The sequence below is a fragment of the Bufo bufo genome, chromosome 2, assembly GCF_905171765.1.
Source record: "Bufo bufo chromosome 2, aBufBuf1.1, whole genome shotgun sequence".
Taxonomy (NCBI): domain Eukaryota; kingdom Metazoa; phylum Chordata; class Amphibia; order Anura; family Bufonidae; genus Bufo; species Bufo bufo.
Window position 1 is genome coordinate 33168100 of NC_053390.1, and position 20693 is coordinate 33188792.

Consider the following 20693-nt stretch of genomic DNA (forward strand, 5'->3'; position numbering starts at 1 on the left):
GCGGGAGGGGGGGCGTGGTGAGAGGGGGGGGCGTGGTGAGAGGGGGGGGGCGTGGTGAGGGGGGGCGTGGTGAGAGGGGGGCGTGGTGAGAGCGGGGCGGGAGGGGGGGCGTGGTGAGAGTGGGGCGGGAGGGGGGGCGTGGTGAGAGGGGGGCGTGGTGAGAGCGGGGCGGGAGGGGGGGCGTGGTGAGAGCGGGGCGGGAGGGGGGGCGTGGTGAGAGAGTGGGGTCGGAAAGGGGGGTGGTGAGAGCGGTGCGGGAGTGGGGGCGTGGTGAGAGCGGGGCGGGAGGGGGGGGGGCGTGGTGAGAGCGGGGCGGGAGGGAGGGCGTGGTGAGGGCAGGACGGGAGAGGGGGCGTGGTGAGGGCAGGACGGGAGGGGCGTGGCTGCCAATAGCAGGGAAACCAGGCCCCTTATCCACTTGATTCCGCAGCCTTGATCGTGCAGGTCTTCTTTCTTCAGAACCTGCAAAAGAACCTGCGATGACGTCACAGCGCTCACCAGTTCTATCTTCATTCAGCAGGACCTGCGGTGACGTCATCGCAGGTCTTTTTGCAGGTTCTGAAGAAAGAAGACCTGCACGATCCAAAGCTGTGCTATCAAGTCGATGAGGGGAGTTTTTTTTATTATTTTTAACCCCCCAATGGCCATTTTATTTAGCATTCTGTCTTTAGAATGCTATTATTTTCCGTTATAACCATGTTATAACGGAAAATAATAAAGTGAAGTTCGGGTCCCCAGTGACTTTAATGGGGTCAAGTTGGGGTCAAGTTGGGGTCCCGAACCCGAACATTGACCTGAAGTTCGCCCGAACCCGGCAAACCCGAACTTTCACAGGTTCGCTCATCCCTAGTTGTGATCTGTTTTGCCACCAGTGTCTAAAGGGCCTTTTACACAGGGCAATAATTGTCCAAAAGATCAATCACAATCATTGCCCAGCTTTTTTGCTATTGATCATTGTTTTATTGTGAATTTAAAGATTTAAGAATAAATAGGCTTCCACAGGCTGTGATTTAAATATTAAGTGTGATTAAATATTTATATACAGTGCTGCCCATAATTATTCATACCCCTGGCAAATTTTGACATAAAGTTACTTTTTATTCAACCAGCAGGTAATTTTTTGACGGGAAATGACATAGGTGTCTCCCAAAAGATAATAAGACGATGTACAAGAGGCATTATTGTGGGAAAAAAACATTTCTCAGCTTTTATTTACATTTGAGAAAAAAATACAAGATGTTCCGCAATGTGGAAAATCTCAGAGGACGTGGTCGGAAGCCCAAAGTGACACCTGTGCTGGCCAGGAGGATAGTTACAGAGGTGAAAAAGAATCCCGGGATCACCACCAAGGCCATCCTGGTGAATCTGGGCTCTGCTGGTCGCAATGTCTCAAGGAAGACGATACCAACGGACACTGCACACTGCTGGGTTCCACTTCTCCAGATAAGGCACACAAAAGCTTGCTTGGCCTTTGCAAAAGCTCATCTGGACAAAGAAGAAGACTTCTGGTCTTCTGTGTTATGGTCAGATGAAACAAAAATGTAATTGTTTGGTCACAATGATGTTTCCTTCATTTGGCGTAAAAATAGAGAAGCCTTCAACCCAAAGAACACCATCCCCACTGTCAAACATGGTGGTGGGAACCTAATGCTTTGGGGGTGTTTTTCAGCCAATGGACCAGGGAACCTGATCACAGTAAATGGCACCATGAAAAAAGAGCAATACATGAGGATTCTCAACGACAACCTCAGCCAGTCTGCAGAGAAACTTGGCCTTGGGCACCAGTGGACATTTCAGCATGACAATGGCCCAAAACACACAGCAAAAGTGGTGAAGAAATGGTTAGCAGACAACAACATTAACGTTTTGGAGTGGGCCAGCCAGAGTCCAGACTTGAATCCAACTGAGAATCTGTGGAGAGAGCTAAAGATCAGGGTCATGGCAAGAAGACCCCCCAACCTGAAAGATTTGGAGCTCATTGCTAAAGATGAATGGGCAAAAATACCTGTGGAGACATGCAAAAAGCTGGTCTGCAATTATAGGGAGCGTTTGATTGCTGTAATAGCCAATAAAGGCTTTTCTATTGATTATTGAGAAGGGTATGAATAATTTTCGACTGGACACTTTTTGCTCAAATGTAAATAAAAGCTGCAAATTTTTTTTCCCCCACAATAATGCCTCTTGTACATCGTCTTATTATCTTTTGGGAGACACCTATGTTATTTCCAGTCAAAAAATTACTTGCTGGTTGAATAAAAGTAACTTTATGTCAAAATTTGCCTGGGGTATGAATAATTATGGGCAGCACTGTGTGTGTGTGTTTATTTTATATATATGTAGAGAGAGAGAGAAATAACTTGTACATAGTAAAAAAAAACTAAGGCCTCTTGCCCACAAACGTAAGGGCTCCGTGCCCGTGCTGCGGACCGCAAACTTGAATGGGGTCTGTGATCCGTCCGTTCAGCAAATAGATAAAGTTCTATCTTTTCGCGGTGCAGAGGCACGGTACGGAACCCCACAGAAGCAATCCGTAGTTCTTTCCGTGGGGTTCTGTTCCGTTCCTCACCGCATCTCCGGATTTGCGGACCCATTCAAGTGAATGGGTCCGCATCCGTGATGCGGAATGCACACGGCTGGTGACCCATGTATTGCGGAACCACCGTATGTCGTCCACAGCATGGGCACGGAGCCCTTACGTTCGCGGGCAAGAGGCCTAACTTGTCGTTCAAACCAATGAGCACATGAACAACGCCCGAGGTGATACAATAGGTGTAGGGGGGGGGGGTGTATTTCTCCTGTAACTGGGGCTACTATGTCAGCCCCAGTTACAGGAGAAATCAACAGTGAAAAAAAAAGTGAAGTAAATGTCCCCCAGAGGTCTTGTATGACCTTATGGGGGCCGAAAAGTGTCAAATAAAAAATAAAAAAATAAAGTGTTAAAAAAATATTTTATTCCCCAAGTAAGGAATAAAAAAAAAAATTTAAAATAGAAAAAATAAAATAAAATAGACATATTTGGTATTGCCGCGTCCGTCGGCTCTATAAATATATCACATAATCGACCCAGTCCGATAAACACCATAAAATTTTTTTTATAAATCACTGTCAAAAAATGCAATTTTTGTCACCTTACATCACAAAAAGTGCAACACCAAGTGATCAAAAAGGCATATGTCCCACATAATGGTACCAATAAAACCGTCAACCGTCACCAAAAAATGAACCCCTACATAAGAAAATCTCTCAAAAAATAAAAAAAACTATAGCTCTTAGAACATGGAGACACTAAAACATCATTTTTTTGGTTTCAAAAATGCTATTATTGTGTTAAAGTGAAATAATTTTAAAAAAGTATACGTATTAGGAATTGCCGCATCCGTAAAAACCAGCTCTATAAAAATATCACATGACCTAACCCCTCGGGTGAACACCGTAAAAAAAAAAAAAAAAGTCAAAACAAGCAATTTTTGTCACCTTACATCACAAAAAGTGCAACAGCAAGTGATCAAAAAGACGGATGTCCCACAAAATGGTACCAATAAAACAGTCACCTCACCCCGCCAAAAATGAGCCCCTACATAAGAAAATCTCTCAAAAAATAAAAAAACTATAGCTCTCAGAACATGGACACATTAAAACATAATTTTTTTGTTTCAAAAATGCTATTATTGTGTAAAACTTAAATAAGAAAAAGTATACATATTAGGTATCGCCGCGTCCGTAACAATCTGCTCTATAAAAATGTCACTTGACCGCACCCCTCAGGTGAACGCTGTAAAAAGAAATAAATAAAAACTCTGCTAAAACAACCAATTTTTTGGTCACCTTGCCCCATAAAGTGTTATAATGAATGATCAAAAAATCATACGTACCCAAAAATAGTACCAATAAAACTGGCACCTTATCCCCTAGTTTCCAAAATGGGATCACTTCTTGGGAGTTTCTACTGTAAGAGTGCATCAGGGGGGGTTCCTTTTCTTCTGCGCCCTGCCGTGTGCCCATACAGCAGTTTATGACCACATGTGGGGTGTTTCTGTAAACCGTAGAATCTGAGTAATAAATATTGAGCTTTGTTTGGCTGTTAACCATCGATGTGTTAAAGAAACAATTGGATTAAAATGGAAAATCTGCCAAAAAAGGGAAATTTTGAAATTTCATCTCCATTTTCCTTTAATTCTTGTGGAACGCCTAAAGGGTTAACAAAGTTTGTAAAATTGGTTTTAAGTAACTTGAGGGGTGTAGTTTGTACAATGGGGTCATTTATGGGGGTATCCACTATGTAGGCCCCACAAAGTGACTTCAGACCTGAACTGGTCCTTAAAAAGTGGGTTTTGGCAAATTTCGTAAAAATTTTAAGAATTGCTTCTAAACTTCTAAGCCTTCTAACGTCCTAAAAAAACAAAATGACATTTCCAAAATGATGCTAACATAAAGTAGACATATGGGGAATGTTAAGTAATAAATATTTTATGAGGTATCACTTTCTGTTTTATAAGCAGAGAAATTGAAATTTAGAAAATTGCTAATTTTTCTAAATTTTTGGTAAATTCTGTACAGACTAGCCAATCAGAGCGCTCTCCGGGGCCCGGGACCATCCTCATTGGTCCCGGGCTAGATAGCTGAGATCCCTGGCTGAATGTAAATCCGGAGTCTCAGCACTGTCACCATGTCTTCAGACATGGTAACAGTTTAGTGCCATGACAAGTATACTCGTCATGGAGCACTAACTAGCAGTGCTCCATGATGAGTATACACGTCATATAGCACTAAGGGGTTAAGTACTTTGTAATTTATATTAGGGATCGACCGATATTGATTTTTTAGGGCCGATACCGATACCGATAATTTGTGAACTTTTTAGGCCGATAGCCGATAATTTATACCGATATTCTGGGAATTTTCATTTTTGAGAAAAAAAAAATTTCCTACACAAATCTGCTGAAAATTAATATGTTTATTGTTAATGTGTATTTTTTTTGTTTATTGTTAATGTGTATTTATTTATTATTATTTTTTTAAAATCTTTTTCATTTATACTTAATATTTTTGTGTTTTTTTTTTTTACTAACTTTTAGCCCCCTTAGGGACTAGAACCCTTGTCCTATTCACCCTGATAGATCTCTATCAGGGTGAATAGGAGCTCACACTGTCCCTGCTGCTCTGTGCTTTGTGCACACAGCAGCATGGAGCTTACCATGGCAGCCAGGGCTTCAATAGCGTCCTGGCTGCCATGGTAACCGATCGGAGCACCAGGATTACACAGCTGGGGCTCCGATCGGAGGAGCAGGGGAGAGGGGGGGGGGGCGCACTGCCACCAATGAGTAATACTGGGTGGGGGGGGGCGCACTGCCACCAATGAGTAATACTGGGTTTGGGGGGGGGGCGCACTGCGCCACCAATGTTTTTACTATTGGGATGGGGTGGGGGGCGCACTGCGCCACCAATGATTAATACTGGGGGGCTTGGGGGGGGGGCGCACTGCGCCACCAATGAAGATAAGTCTCTCAATCATTCATATACAGGAGGCTGGAGCTGGCTGCAGAATCACATAGCCGGCTCTCGACCTCTATCAGCGGTAGCTGCGATCCGCGGCACCTGAGGAGTTAACTACCGCGGATCGCAGCTACAGCTCATAGAGGTCGGGAGCCGGCTATGTGATTCTGCAGCCAGCTCCCGCCTCCTGTATATGAATGAATGAAAGGCTTATCTTCATTGGTGGAGCGGTGGCCACAGCCCCTCCCCTCCTCTTGTCCTCCTTCCTCTAATTGGCGGCAGCGGTAGCAGCAGCACAGGGGGAGGGAGACACTACTTCCTTCTCCCCTGTGCTGCTGAGGGAACACAGAGCGCTCAGAGCAGCGCGTTCTGTGTTCCCAATATGTTATCGGTATATCGGCAAAATAGATGCCGATACCGATAACGTTCAAAATCCTCAATATCGGCCGATAATATCGGCCAAACCGATAATCGGTCGATCCCTAATTTATATGGTATTATTATTTATATAAAAATCTTACAAATTATGAATAAAATTTTTAAGGTTTCATTTTTTTTTTACAAATAAAAAGTTTCATTTTTTGCAGAGGTCTGTCCCGACAGCTCAGCTCACAGTATCGCACAAGACACATGTAAAGAGCATGCCAATGTTAAGCAGAATAAAGATCATAAAAGGATTAAATGTCAAAGCAATTACAAAAGGAATAAGTCATATTCATGTTCAGAATGTGACGGATGTTTCAGCCGTAAAACAAGTCTTGAATTGCATAAGATGATTCACACAGGGGAGAAGCCATTTTCATGCTTGGAATGTGATAAAAGTTACAGGATTAAATCGCAACTTATTATACATCAGAGGACTCACACAGACGAGAGGCCATTTTCATGTTCAGAATGTGATAAATCTTTTACCCTCAAGCAGCGTCTTGTTAAACATCAACTAACTCACACAGGTGAGAAGGCATTTTTATGTTCAGAATGTGGCAAACGTTTTACTCAGAATTCAGAACTTCTTGACCACCTGAGGAGAGTTCACACAGGAAATAAGCCATTTTGTTGTTCAGAATGTGGAAGATCTTTTACCCGGAAATCAGAACTTGGGAAACATCTGAGAACTCACACAGGGGAGAAGCCATTTTCATGCTCAGAATGTGATAAATCTTTTACCCTCAAGAAGATTCTTGTTAAACATCAACTAACTCACACAGGGGAGAAGCCATTTTCATGTGCAGAATGTGGGAGATGTTTTACTCGGAAAACACATCTAGATACACATCAGCTAACTCACACAGGGGAGAAGCCATTTTCATGCTCAGAATGTGATAGGAGTTACAGGGTTAAATCACATCTTATTGTACATCAGAGGACTCACACAGACGAGAGGCCATTTTCATGTTCAGAATGTGATAAATCTTTTACCCTCAAGCAGATTCTTGTTAAACATCAACTAACTCACACAGGGGAGAAGCCATTTTCATGTGCAGAATGTGGGAAATGTTTTACTCGGAAAACACATCTAGATACACATCAGCTAACTCACACAGGGGAGAAGCCATTTTCATGTTCAGAATGTGGGAAAAGTTTTAACAGTAAATCAAATCTTGTTACACATCAGACCATTCACATAGGGAAGCCATTTGTATGTACTGTATGTGGAAAGAGTTTTGGCCAAAAGTCAAAGCTTACTGTACATCAAAAAATTCACACAGGAGAAACATTTTCATGTCCAGAATGTGGAAAGGTTTTTAGGAAAAATTCAACTCTTAAGGCACATGAAAGAATGCACACAGGAGAAGCATTTTCATGTTCAGAATGTGGGAAATGTTTTAAGCTAAAAAGTGAACTTGTTAGCCATCAGAGAAGTCACACAGGGGCAAAATCATTTTCGTGTTCGGAATGTGGCAAGTGCTATAAACGAAAATCACACGTTGTTGAACATCAAAAAATTCACACAGGAGAGAAGCCATTTTCTTGTTCAGAATGTGGGAAATGTTTTGTCCTGAAATCAAAACGTAATAGACATCAGAAAATTCATCTACAAATCATTTCTTCTTAAATATTAAAAAACTCAAAGGGAAGTAGCTACTTTCTATTTTTAATGTGTTTTCTTGACTCATAATGGGGGGAAAAAAGAAGTACAGATGTAGCAAGAAGCAGTGTGGTGCACTATACTGTTATTGTAGCGCCTACACTATGTATATAGCACAACGCTCATTTACATTGCATTAGAGGCACCGCACTATGCAAATAGCGCAACGCACCCCGAAGTGGAACGAACATACAATTAATACCTGCTACACTAAATGATGGTTAAGAAATGTATGCAATCACCAATAGACATCTGTTATCCAAAAAGGAAATGGAACCTAGATAACACACAGAGTATTTTTACAGTAATCTGTATTACTGCATCTCACAACTTGTTACCGATCATTAATAAACCTTTGCTTTTAGAATGGACATGTTTGTGTTTTGGCCTACTGTACTGTTATACTAGAGATATTCAGATATTGCCTCGGCACGTACTGAGTTGAGGGAGAGATGGTAGAGCATACATGGCGAAAACAAAGAGATGGAGCTCAAAGGGTAAAAAAGTGTAATGAAAGTATTCCCGGGAAGGGAGGGGGATGACTGTAGCTCAACGTTTCATGTGCAAGTTTAGGCACAACACTAATGTGAGTCTTTTGGTGGCTGGATGGCGATCGATGCTGCTGATGTCCTATCTCCCACTGAGGTATGGTGCCAACCATAAAGAGGAGAATTTGGAATAGAAGCTTGCAGGCATGGTATGGTGACCCATCTTGAATGCATGAAATGGATTCACCCATGATTGGACGTCTTAGGGCAGAAATAACGACCAAGCTGGGGATATCAGAGGAGATAGGTTGGCACTGCAGTTTGTACATGGTCCGCTCATCCAGGGAAGGCGTCCCACTAGTATATAGTGAAGAAGGACCGGCACTCACTTTCTTGATGATATGAAGAAACTTTTATTCAAAGTATAATAGCATCATTAGTGAATAGTTTCGGCTCAAGCCTGAGCCTTTTTCAAACTGCAGTTGTTGTTTTACTTCTAAGACAATTGTCTGTGACAGGCAAAAGCTGTTTTTTTGGTTCCTGCTAAGTCAACTTCAGAAATCCAACTGTTTGTGGGTGTTCCTGTGTAGTAAGTAGTTTTTTGGCCTTTGTGAGGAATATGGATTATCATTTACTGGCAGCCCTGATTTTGATTTGATTCACCTTTTGCATGTACACAGTCAGTGTACATGCAAAATATGTTCTCACCCCCCAGCCATCTGCTGTCAGATAGCAAGGGAGAAAACCCCCCAGGGGTCCAGACTTCAAGGAGGCCCCAGGTGGATAAAGTCACACCTCTTCCAACTGGCAGGCACCAGGAGGATGTAGCAGGAAAACTCCTGGCAGGAGGTCTCAGCCCTGGACCAGGTCTATCACTTTCCCACAGACATGTTGGCACCGACATTTCATAAGGAATTATGAATCGTTGTCACGGCGGACGTGCACTCAAACTAACAGATAAACCACCAACCAGGCTCTAGGCGAGAGGCAGGGGAAGGGTCACCTCCTAGCTAATCCCTGACCTCTCTCCCTGCACTTCTCAGCCCACATGCAGACCTTGGTGGTAGGTATGATGTGTCTCCGTGCCTGGGCTGAAACACCCTAAATTCCCTGAGATGGTGAAGAGGGGAAATAGGAGCAGCCTGCTCGCACAGAACCTGGATGGCAGAGATGACACAAAACAATCAAACTTGAAACCACACTTATCTTTCTGAGCTGGAAACAGACAACCTTCCTTCCTAGCTTCCAAGACCAAAGTGATTCCTATAATCCGCTCAGAGCACTGGGATGGAGTGCTATTTAAACTAATGACCCCACCCAGTGCACCTGATGAGAGGCGGATCCAGCACGGCTCCAAAACAAAACATTAAACTCGTGCTGCTATTCTGGCCGACCTCTGCACATAGTCAGGGTGGGGCATGACAATCGTCCATCCATCCCAGGCATAATTCGGTTATCTTTTTGCGATCCTGGGGCAAAGTCAAACATCCATCTGGTCCTGGCTTGATGCTAGGATGCCCGGGAGGGGAGATATACATAACTCCTGACAGAAACCCCATAGCGGCACCATGTTTGGACTGTAGTGGTAGCCGGAATCCAGGCAGATCCGTTGGTCCCAGAATCATCTTCCTGTGACCTTCTGGCCTGGTGCTATGAACCCTAAAGGGTTTTGTGGGTCATCTGCTGTCAGCCCAGCAGAGGGGGAGTTGACCCCTCCCAAAGGCCAGGAGGGGAGGGACCGGCTACAGGTTAAAAGGCTTGTGCCAGCAAGCAGGTGTGTCTTTTTCTGAAAAGGGTTACATCGTGCCATGTGTTTGTAGAGACCTGGAAACAGCTGACATCACTGCCCCCACGGGACCGCAGCCAAGGACTATTACACCATCCTAACCCAAAGGAACATTGATCTACCCGTTAACTGACTTGTACTCTGTGTAATCCTGTGTGTACCATATTACCTGTATTTTTAACCTCAGACCACTGTATATATTCTGTGTGTATAGTGTTATATCTAGGCAAAGAGAGAGTATAGGCGTGCTCAAACCCTGTCACACCTAGCACGGACCACGCCAAGAACCACAGTGTTACTTGAGTAAAAAGAGAAAAAGGTCCAGCTCGGTTAAAATGTTACCTTTATTTTTTGGTGCAGATAAAAGCCAGTTACAGTCCAGTCTACATGTTTCGGATCAGAGACATTAGCGATCCTTACTCATGACATACACATACTGAGGAGGGGGTTAGATATATAGCACCTCCACTTAAAAGCAGGTGGACACACTAACTACAAGCCCCTCCTTCAAATGAAATTGACAACATGTGCTAAAAAGCATGGATCAAAAATTCAATAGTGTAATATCAGGTCATGTTTCCAATTGAGTCCACTTGGTGTAGTGGACCCCATTTAAAAAATCCAAAAGGACTCACGATTCAAAAGCTTCTACTTGTAATTACCACCCCTAGGTGGTGGAGTAACCCTTTCCAAGCCTTGCACTGTTAAACCCTCTGTGTTGCCACCATGCACCACTGAAAAATGCATGCTAACTGCAGACACATTCCTGGCATGTGAATGAGGAATGTCAGAGATGTGCCTGCACAGTCTAACCTTAAGACCATTGGTGGTACAACCAATGTACTGGAGGGAACAGAGAGTACATGAAATACAATACACCACATGAGTGATGTTACAGTTGATGTATTGTTTGATAGAAAAACTTTGATTCATGGCATAGGAAAAAACTTCCTTGCCAGGTCGCATATAAGAGCAACACGTACAGATTTTATGCCCACATTTGTAGCTTCCGAGAAACCGCAACCACACTGGGGAAGCTCGTGCCCCCTCAGAAAACAAAGAGGGGTAGAGTCTGTTGCCCAGTGTGGGCGCTCTGCGAGCTGAGTACAAGATGCCACCCTTCAAGACACTGCGCCATTGATCATCTGTTGAAAGTAGAGGTAAATGTTTTCTTACTATATTACAGATCTGCGAGTATTGTGCACTGTAAGTAGTGACAAAAACAGGCAGACGGGAATGCCGTGACTGATCTGAGTTCACAGAGCGACGTGTGCGGTTGTGGTGGGTGAATAATAATGATTGTCTGGATCTAGACAGGGCCTCTTTCTGGGCACATACTAAACTGTGCTGGGAATATTGCTTCATGGAAAGGCGGACGGCAGCAGATTGCATGTCCATGCGGCATGTCGCATCCTGAGTACAGTTTCGTCTGATGCGAATAAACTCACCCTTAGGGATATTTTTAGCAACATGGGGTGGATGACAAAATGCCGCATGGAGAGTTGTATTACCCGCGGTTTCTTTGCGAAAAGTGTGAGTGTTAATTGAACCAGTACACTCATCGCCCTCCAGAGACAAGTCCAAAAAAGAAATGTAAGTAGCATGGGAGTGCACAGTAAATTTCAAATTGCACACATTGCAATTCAAAAACTCTTCAAAAAGTGGTATGGTCGCCACATCGTCCGACCATATAAACAGCAGGTCGTCGATGTAGCGACCATACCACTCCAGTGAGGACGCCCAGGGATTGGTCAGGGAGAATAAAAATGAATGTTCCCACCAGGCCATGTACACATTAGCCAGGGAGGGGGAGAATTTAGCTCCCATGGAAACTGCCGACAATTGCAGGAAAAACCTGTCATTGAACATAAAAAAGTTGTGTTTTAATAGGAAAAAAAAACACATCGCACACGTAGCCCTGGAAGGGGGATGAAAAATCGTTAATTTCTAACGATAATTTGTTTTCCCTTAGTCCTAACAGCAGCACAGATGGGGTTAACCACCCCCCATGGACTGGTAGGACCGGCGGAATTTTAATGAGCCCAAGTAATAATTAAACACTTAAACCTCCCCTATAAAGGAGGGAATCACCTCCAGCCCATTGTGTTATAGCAAGAAAAAACTAGTCTTACTAGGGTGGGAAATTTGTGTGCTGCTGTTAGGACTAAGGGAAAACAAATTATCGTTAGAAATTAACGATTCCCTTATGTCCTACCAGCAGCACAGATGGGGAGATAGCAAGAAGAACCCCTAGGGAGGGCCATCATGCCTGGCAGAACTAAGAATAGTCTGCCCAAAGACCGAGTACTCAGCTAATCTGGCATCTAGTCTATAATGGGAGATGAATGTTGATTCAGAGCTCCAGGAGGCAGATTTACAAATCATGTCGAGCGAAAGAAGACTCCTCTCGGCAAAAGAAGTAGCTACAGCCCTCGTAGAATGGGCTTTTACAAACCTCGGAGGGTCTAGAGATTAGGAAACAAAAGGATTCCCCATTAGCCTCCTTAATCCATCGACTGATGGATGGTTGAGACGCCTTAAACTTACCGGCAAACAGGATTAGAAGATTTTCATCTTTCCTGAACTCCTTGATCTATCCACATAGATCCGAAGGCATCTCAAGACATCCAAGGATGTATAGCAGGTTCCTCGGAGGAGGTAGAAGGTCTAGAAAGAACCGGGAGGGATATCACCTGGTTGATATTCTGGAAAGAAGGAACCTTAGGCCTAAAGTACGGGAGAAATCTTAAAAGGACCCGGTCTTACAAAAAAATGGTATAGGGCTCGTGCGCTGATAGAGCTTGAAGCTCAGAGACCCTCTTGGCCAAAGTCACAGCAAGAAGAAAAAACAAGTTTTCATGTGACAAACTTGAAATCTACCTCCTCCAAAGGCTCAAAGGGGGGAGATGCTAACCCCCTGAGAACTACTGATAAATCCCATTGAGGGATGGGTTTACGTACTGTAGGCTTTAATCTTTTAGCTCCTTTAAGGAACCCTTTAATGAGCGGGTCCTGCGAAAAAGACTTGTTGAAACAAGCTGGAATGGTTGAAACTTGACCCCTCAAGGTAGATGGATCAAGGCCTTTGTCACGGCCATCTTGCAGAAACTGAAGGATGATGGGGAGGGGCGGATCTGCAGACACCCCCTCTTTTGAGGAACACCAAGAAGAGAATATCCTCATAATCTGTGAGTAGGCTCTCTTAGTAGAATCTGCTCTTGAATGAGACTGCGTTCTCAGGACCGACTCTGAAAGCCCTTCTATTCTGGGAAGGGACTGATCAACCTCCAGGCTGTCAGGTTGAACCTGTGCAGATCTGGGCAGAGGTGAGTGTCCCATGACACCAGGGTCTGCCGTGGGGGGAGCCTCCAATAATGTCCCCGACTCATCTGAATGAGCTGGGTAAACCAGGATCTCTTGGGCCAAAACGGTATGATGGCTATTACCGAGGCCTGATCCTGACGAATTTTCATCAATACCCTCTGTATCATGGAAAAGGGAGGGAAGATGTAAGTGTCATGGTCTTACCTTCTTGCTGTTCTCCTTCGTTTGACATGTGCTGGCGGCCATCTTGGTTTCTGGGTTTCTTGTAGCCTTCCACCCTGCGGCTCCTCCTTCCCACTGGGAGGAGCTGGATGCCTAGCTCATATATATAGGAGGTCTGTGGCTTCAGTTCCTTGCTTGGTCCTCTTGTGTTCACATGCTTCTAAGACTGCTGCTGCTTCTGGTTCCTGATCCTGGCTTCGTCTGACTACCCTGCTGGTTCCTGATCCTGGCTTCGTCTGACTACCCTGCTGGTTCCTGATCCTGGCTTCGTCTGACTACCCTTCTGGTTCCTGACCTCTGGCTTCGCAAAGACTCTGCTCGGTTTCACCATCCGTTTGGACTTTTGCTTTACAGCTTTATTTTCAATAAAGCCTTCTTATTTTCTCTTATCTCTTGTTGTACGTCTGGTTCATGGTTCCGTGACATTAGGACCAAGCCATGAATTCTGACGGTACAGGGCCATCCTCGCTACCCACGCTGGTTGCCAGACTTGATCAGCAGGATCACCTGTTGGGTCGGTTCGCTGTGGCGTTGCAAACCCTGCTTGAACGCACGGCTCCCGTTGCCGATGGGTCGGTTGTCGATCCTGGGCTCGCTCCTACTGCCGCTCCGGTTGTTGCGCCAGAGTCTACCCCGACACCTGTTGTTGCGCCTGCGGTGTTTCGGGGTATGACCGGTTCTGCCCCTCTTCCACAGCGCTTTGGGGGAGAGCCAACTCAGTGCCGAGGTTTCCTTAACCAGGTGGGCATTTATTTCGAGTTGCTGCCACATGCCTTTCCCACTGAGAGATCAAAGGTGGGCTTCTTGATCTTGCTGCTCTCGGACAAGGCCTTGGCCTGGGCCAGCCCTTTATGGGAGAACAACAATCCGGTGGTTGCCGAGTTTTCCGGTTTTGTTGCTTCTCTTCGGAAGGTATTCGATGTGCCGGCTCGTGCTGCCTCTGCTGCGAAGCTCCTTATGTCCATCAGACAGGGTTCACGATCCGTAGCTGAATACGCCATTGAGTTTCGTACCCTGGCAGCAGAGGTGGGCTGGAATAATGAGGCTCTGGTCGCTGCTTTCTCTCATGGTCTCTCGGATGCCTTGAAGGATGAGGTTGCAGCTAAGGACCTACCAGTTGAGCTCGAGTCTCTTATTTCTTTCCTGATTTTGATTGACACCAGACTCAGGGAGAGACCTTCCTTTAAGGAGAACCTGCGGAGGTCTTCTAACAGATTGGTGCCTACGTTTGCTGTCCCACCCGTGCCTCCCTCTCCTCCCACGCCTCCTGGGGATGACTTGTCTGGGGGTGAACCCATGCAGCTGGGGTTTGCTCGCCTGTCCGAGGGGGAGAGGGCACTCCGGAGACGCGAGGGCCGATGCATGTACTGTGGTCTCGGTGGGCATTTTCGGTTGGCATGTCCGAACCGTCCGGGAAAACGCTCGTACCTGAGATCCTGTCGGGGGCAGATCTTGGGTGGAGTCTCCTCGTCCCCGGTTTCCCGTGTTGACAAACCACTGATCACTGTTGTCCTCTCCTGGGTCGGGGGCTCGGTGACGACCCAGGCGTTGGTGGACTCTGGTGCTGGTGGTTTGTTCATTGATAGTGTGTTCGCTGCCGCCAATTCCATTCCTCTGCAGGCTCGAGGTTCCCCACTGGCTCTTGAGGCGATAGACGGCAGACCCCTTCTGCCGCCACACGTGACTCATGAGACCCTTCCAGTGGGGATAGCCATTGGTGCCGTTCACAGAGAGTCGGTCTGCCTCCAGGTTATTTCGTCTCCACACTACTCGGTGGTCTTGGGGTACCCCTGGCTCCAGAAGCATAATCCGACTTTCGATTGGAGATCGGTCGAGATCCTCTCGTGGTCACCGCAGTGTGGGGCTAGTTGCATCCATGGGTCTGTCAAGTTGCTGTGTACTTCCTCGGACTCTCTGTTGCCTCCTGAATACGAGGAGTACCGGGATGTATTCGATAAGGTGCGCGCGGTTGCCCTACCTCCGCACCGCCCATACGATTGTGCCATAGAGTTACAATCTGGTGCCGTTCCTCCTCGTGGCAAAGTCTATCCACTGTCGGTAGCGGAGAATGAGGCCATGGAGGAGTACGTGAGGGAGGCGCTTTCACGCGGACACATTCGCAAATCTTCGTCCCCGGCAGGGGCTGGATTTTTCTTTGTGAAAAAGAAGGGCGGTGAGTTGAGGCCTTGCATCGATTACAGGGGTCTCAATCGCATCACGATCAAGAACGCTTACCCGATACCCTTGATTTCCGAGCTGTTCGATCGCCTTAAAGGGGCCACGGTCTTTACCAAACTCGACCTGAAGGCGGCATATAATCTCGTAAGGATCAAGGCGGGCGATGAGTGGAAGACCGCGTTTAACACCAGGACCGGTCATTATGAATCCTTGGTTATGCCCTTTGGGTTGTGCAATGCGCCCGCAGTCTTTCAGGAAATATCAACGATGTTTTCCGTGACCTGTTGCAGCAGTGTGTGGTGGTCTATTTGGATGACATCTTGGTATATTCTGAATCCATGGAGGCCCACATTCTGGATGTCAGACGAGTGTTGCAACGGTTACGAGAGAACAAGCTGTTCGGTAAGCTTGAGAAATGCGAATTTCACCGATCCCAGGTAACCTTCTTAGGTTACATCATTTCCGCTGAGGGTTCGGTGGTTCCGGTTCTCATCCTGACGGACCACAAGAATCTGACCTACCTTTCTGAGGCCAAGAGATTGACACCACGTCAGGCCAGATGGGCTCTGTTCTTGTCACGTTTTAATTACGTGGTCTCCTACCTACCCGGTTCCAAGAACATCAGGGCGGATGCCTTATCACGGCAGTACTCCGAGCTGTCCAGGGAGGAGTCGATTCCGACTTCGGTCATACCTCCGAATCAGATCCTGGCCGCCATTCGCACCAGCCTGACCTCTCCCCTGGGTGAGCAGATTTTGGCGGCTCAATCTGGTGCTCCCTCTGGGAGACCCAACGGCAGATGTTTTGTGCCTGAGGAGTTGCGCACTCGGTTGTTGCGAACCTACCATAACTCCAAGACCGCGGGGCATCCTGGAAAGAATCAGCTGTCCTGGGCTGTTTCACGTCTGTTCTGGTGGCCTTCCCTACGTTCCGACATCGCCGCATATGTAGCGGCATGCTCCGTTTGTGCCCAGAGTAAGTCCGCTCGGCACCTTCCGTTGGGCCTTCTGCAACCCATAGCCACCGGGGAGCGCCCATGGTCACACCTGGGGATGGATTTTATTGTGGACCTCCCTGCATCCCGAGGCCATACGGTCATTCTCATGATTGTGGATCGGTTTTCCAAGATGTGCCACTGTGTTCCTCTCAAGAAGTTACCCTCTGCACAAGAGTTGGCCACGATTTTTGCCAGGGAGGTCTTCCGGTTGCACGGTTTGCCCAAGGAGATTGTGTCGGATCGGGGGAGTCAGTTTGTGTCCAGGTTCTGGCGCGCCTTTTGCTCCCAGTTGGGGATTCATCTCTCCTTCTCCTCGGCCTACCACCCTCAGTCCAATGGGGCCGCAGAACGATCCAATCAGGCCTTGGAGCAATTCCTTCGTTGCTATGTCTCCGATCACCAAGACAATTGGGTTGACCTCCTGCCTTGGGCTGAGTTTGCCAGGAACACGGCGGTGAACTCTTCCTCTGGGACGTCTCCCTTCATGGCCAATTATGGGTTTCAACCTGCCGTGTTACCGGAGGTATTCTCTCCCCAGGATATTCCGGCTGTGGAGGATCACCTTTCCGTCCTACGTGCTTCTTGGGTACAGATCCAGAAGTCCCTTGAGGTCTCTGCGCAGCGCCAGAGACTCCAGGCTGATCGCAGACGAGCGCCTGCTCCTTCCTACCAGGTCGGAGACCGTGTATGGTTGTCCACCCGCAACCTCAACCTTCGAGTGCCCACTCCCAAGCTGGCGCCTCGCTTTGTTGGTCCCTTCCGAGTGCTTCGCAGGGTAAACCCGGTAGCCTATGCCCTTGCGCTTCCTCCTGGCATGCGGATCTCCAACGTGTTTCATGTCTCCCTGTTGAAGCCACTGGTGTGTAATCGTTTCACTTCCTCGGTTCCTCGGCCTCGTCCAGTCCAAGTGGGCAATCGTGAGGAATATGAGGTGAGCAATATCCTGGACTCACGCCTGGTCCGCGGTCGGTTGCAGTTTTTGGTCCATTGGCGTGGTTATGGTCCAGAGGAGCGTTCCTGGGTTCCCTCCGCAGATGTCCATGCTCCTGCCTTGCTCCGAGCCTTCCACGCACGCTTCCCTCAGAAACCGTTTTGTGCTCCGCGGAGGAGGGGCCCTTGAGGGGGAGGTACTGTCATGGTCTTACCTTCTTGCTGTTCTCCTTCGTTTGACATGTGCTGGCGGCCATCTTGGTTTCTGGGTTTCTTGTAGCCTTCCACCCTGCGGCTCCTCCTTCCCACTGGGAGGAGCTGGATGCCTAGCTCATATATATAGGAGGTCTGTGGCTTCAGTTCCTTGCTTGGTCCTCTTGTGTTCACATGCTTCTAAGACTGCTGCTGCTTCTGGTTCCTGATCCTGGCTTCGTCTGACTACCCTGCTGGTTCCTGATCCTGGCTTCGTCTGACTACCCTGCTGGTTCCTGATCCTGGCTTCGTCTGACTACCCTTCTGGTTCCTGACCTCTGGCTTCGCAAAGACTCTGCTCGGTTTCACCATCCGTTTGGACTTTTGCTTTACAGCTTTATTTTCAATAAAGCCTTCTTATTTTCTCTTATCTCTTGTTGTACGTCTGGTTCATGGTTCCGTGACAGTAAGCCAGCCTGAACCTCCAGGATATTGACAGAACATCTATCTCCAGGGGGTTGTCCTCCCTGTAAAGGGAGCAAAACCTCTCCACCTTGGCATTGAACCTTGTTGCCATAAGATCCACCTCTGGCATTCCACACTTGAGGACTATCTGCTTGAATATCTCCGGATGTAAAGACCACTCCACTGTTGGAAGACCGCGGCTCAACCGATCCGCTATCATATTGAGGGAGCCTCGAATGTGGATCGCAGATAAGTGTGAAAGGTTCAATTCTGCCCAATGCAGAATCACCCCGATCTCTGATAAGAGGGTAAGTGATCTTGTGCCTCCCTGCTTGTTGATGTAAAGTGCCACAGTCATATTGTCTGACTGGACTTTTACCACTTTGCCCCGGATCTGAGGGGCGAAGTGAAGGAGGGCTAGCCGGATAGCTTGAATCTCGCGAAGATTGGATGAGAGGAGCCGCTCCTGAGGAGACCAGGATCTGTGCACTGGAGAATCGTCTAGATGAGCACCCCAGCCTACTTGGGACGCATCTGTTGTCAATATGACCCAGGTTGGCTGGGTCATAGACTTCCCGTCTAAAAGATGGCTCCACCATCTGAGGGAATGCCGAGTTTGCCAAGACAGGGAGCTCAGACCGGTGGGGCTGCCATTCTATTTGGAGAGAACCATAAAGCCCAAGGGACTGCTTACGCAGACGCTGACATGAGCCCCAACATCTTCACGAGAGTCCAAATTGGAACTCGCCAAGGCACGGATAGGAATTCTGCCATGTTCTGTATTCAGGATCTTCTTTCTGGAGTCAACCGGAGAGATCTCCCAACGGAGTCGATTATGAAGCCCAAATATCTTACTGAAGTCGACGGGCTCACGTTCGACTTCTGCCAGTTGATGATCCACCTTAGGCGGAACAGAAAAGAAATCGCTACATGAAGATGGTGAGTCAGGACCACAAAGGAAGAGGCTTTTAGAAGCCAATTGTCCAGATAAGGAATGATGGTCAGTCCTTGGAGTGCTAGCCGCCACCACAGAAACTACCACCTTGGTGAAAGTGTGAGGGGCAGAAGAAATGCCGAAGGGAAGGGCAACGAACTGAAGGTGTCTGGTGACACCTGGACCGCGATCCTGAGATATTTCAGAAACTACCACCTTGGTGAAAGTGTGAGGGGCAGAAGAAATGCCGAAGGGAAGGGCAACGAACTGAAGGTGTCTGGTGACACCTGGACCGCGATCCTGAGATATTTCCTGGAAGCAGGATGAATCGGGATGTGCAAATATGCATCCTTGAGTTCCAAGGTTGCCGTCACATCTCCAGGATTGAGAACGTGAACCACTGACCTGATGGTTTCCATACGGAACCTTACTTTCCTTACGTATCGATTGAAGAATCTCAAAGCGATAATCATCCGGAGATCCCCTGACGCCTTGGGAACCAGAAACACTGGTGAGTAAATCCCTAAGCCCCGTTCCCCTGCCGGAACCTCCTCCAGAGCCCCCTTGTGGATGTAATCCTGAATGTAAGCCTCCAGAACCGACTGCCTTGCGGCCTGTGGAAGTTTGGTTCTGATGAACCTGTCCGGAGACAGAGAAAGAAGATTGATTGAGTACCCCTCTGATATGACATTCAGGACCCAGGGATCCGAAATCTCTCGGATCCAGATGTCCTTGAAGTGGGAGAATTGACCTCCGATGGGAAGATGAGGCAGAGGAGTGGGGAAGTCTTCTGGCAGGATGGCAGGAGTCACGGGAGTCATCCAAGAGGCCCGTAGTCAGGAGGTGGATTTTTTATCCTTGGCTCCTTCACGAGAGCGCCTCGAACCTCTTCGCTGCGCTCCCCAGTCCCCCCGGGCTCTTGACTGCTGGTCAGACCTACCACCACGGTTTTGTCTGCCCCGCCCCTGAAAGGACTGTTGGGGAAGACTCTTCCCCTTTTAATCTGACAGGTCTTCCATAATCTTATCCAACTCTGAGTCGAACAAACGGTTGGGCTCAAAGGGAAGGCTACATGGAATTGTCAGCGACCCAAGGCTTAAGCCACAAAGGCCTGCGGGCTGCTGACACCAGGGTTATGGTTTTGGCCGCCAACTTCAGCTGTGGTTGCGCTGTATCAGACAGTAAATTCATCGCCAGGTTGACAGTCTTGAAAGTCGCCAGAATGTCGTCCTGTGACACCTGATCCACATCCATCTGGATCTGGTTTAATCGAGACCGGAGGAAGGTAGAAACTTCTGTAGCAGCGATGGCTGTAGACGCGGATGCTGCAGCTGCCGTATAACCTCTCTTGAGTGTGCACTCTGCTCTCCTGTCAAGGGGATCCTGCAGACTCGACCCATCATCCGCAGGAACCAGAGTGCGCTTGGACAGTTTGGCAATCGCCATGTCCACCTTGGGAATGGAACCCCACGATTCCACCAAGGGTTTAGCCATCGGAAACATGGTTCTGAATCTTTAGTTAGAATCGGACCCCTTTCGGGTTTCTTCCACTCTGTGCGCATGACAGAGAGGAGGGTCTCATCCGCTTTAAAGAC

The 20693-nt window shown here is 47.4% G+C and overlaps 2 protein-coding genes across 2 annotated transcripts in view; both read left to right on the forward strand.

The window, feature by feature from the left end:
* LOC120992115 (zinc finger protein OZF-like) overlaps window positions 1-7564 on the forward strand; it is a 28297-nt gene extending 20733 nt beyond the window's left edge. Inside the window, exon 2 of the mRNA XM_040420887.1 lies at window positions 6081-7564. Coding sequence (XP_040276821.1) covers window positions 6081-7549 — 1469 coding nt within the window. The 3' untranslated portion in view covers window positions 7550-7564. The remainder of the gene's footprint in view (window positions 1-6080) is intronic.
* The window catches only part of LOC120992104 (zinc finger protein 436-like), a 442874-nt gene that overhangs the window by 61534 nt on the left and 360647 nt on the right, over window positions 1-20693 (forward strand). The window lies entirely within an intron of this gene.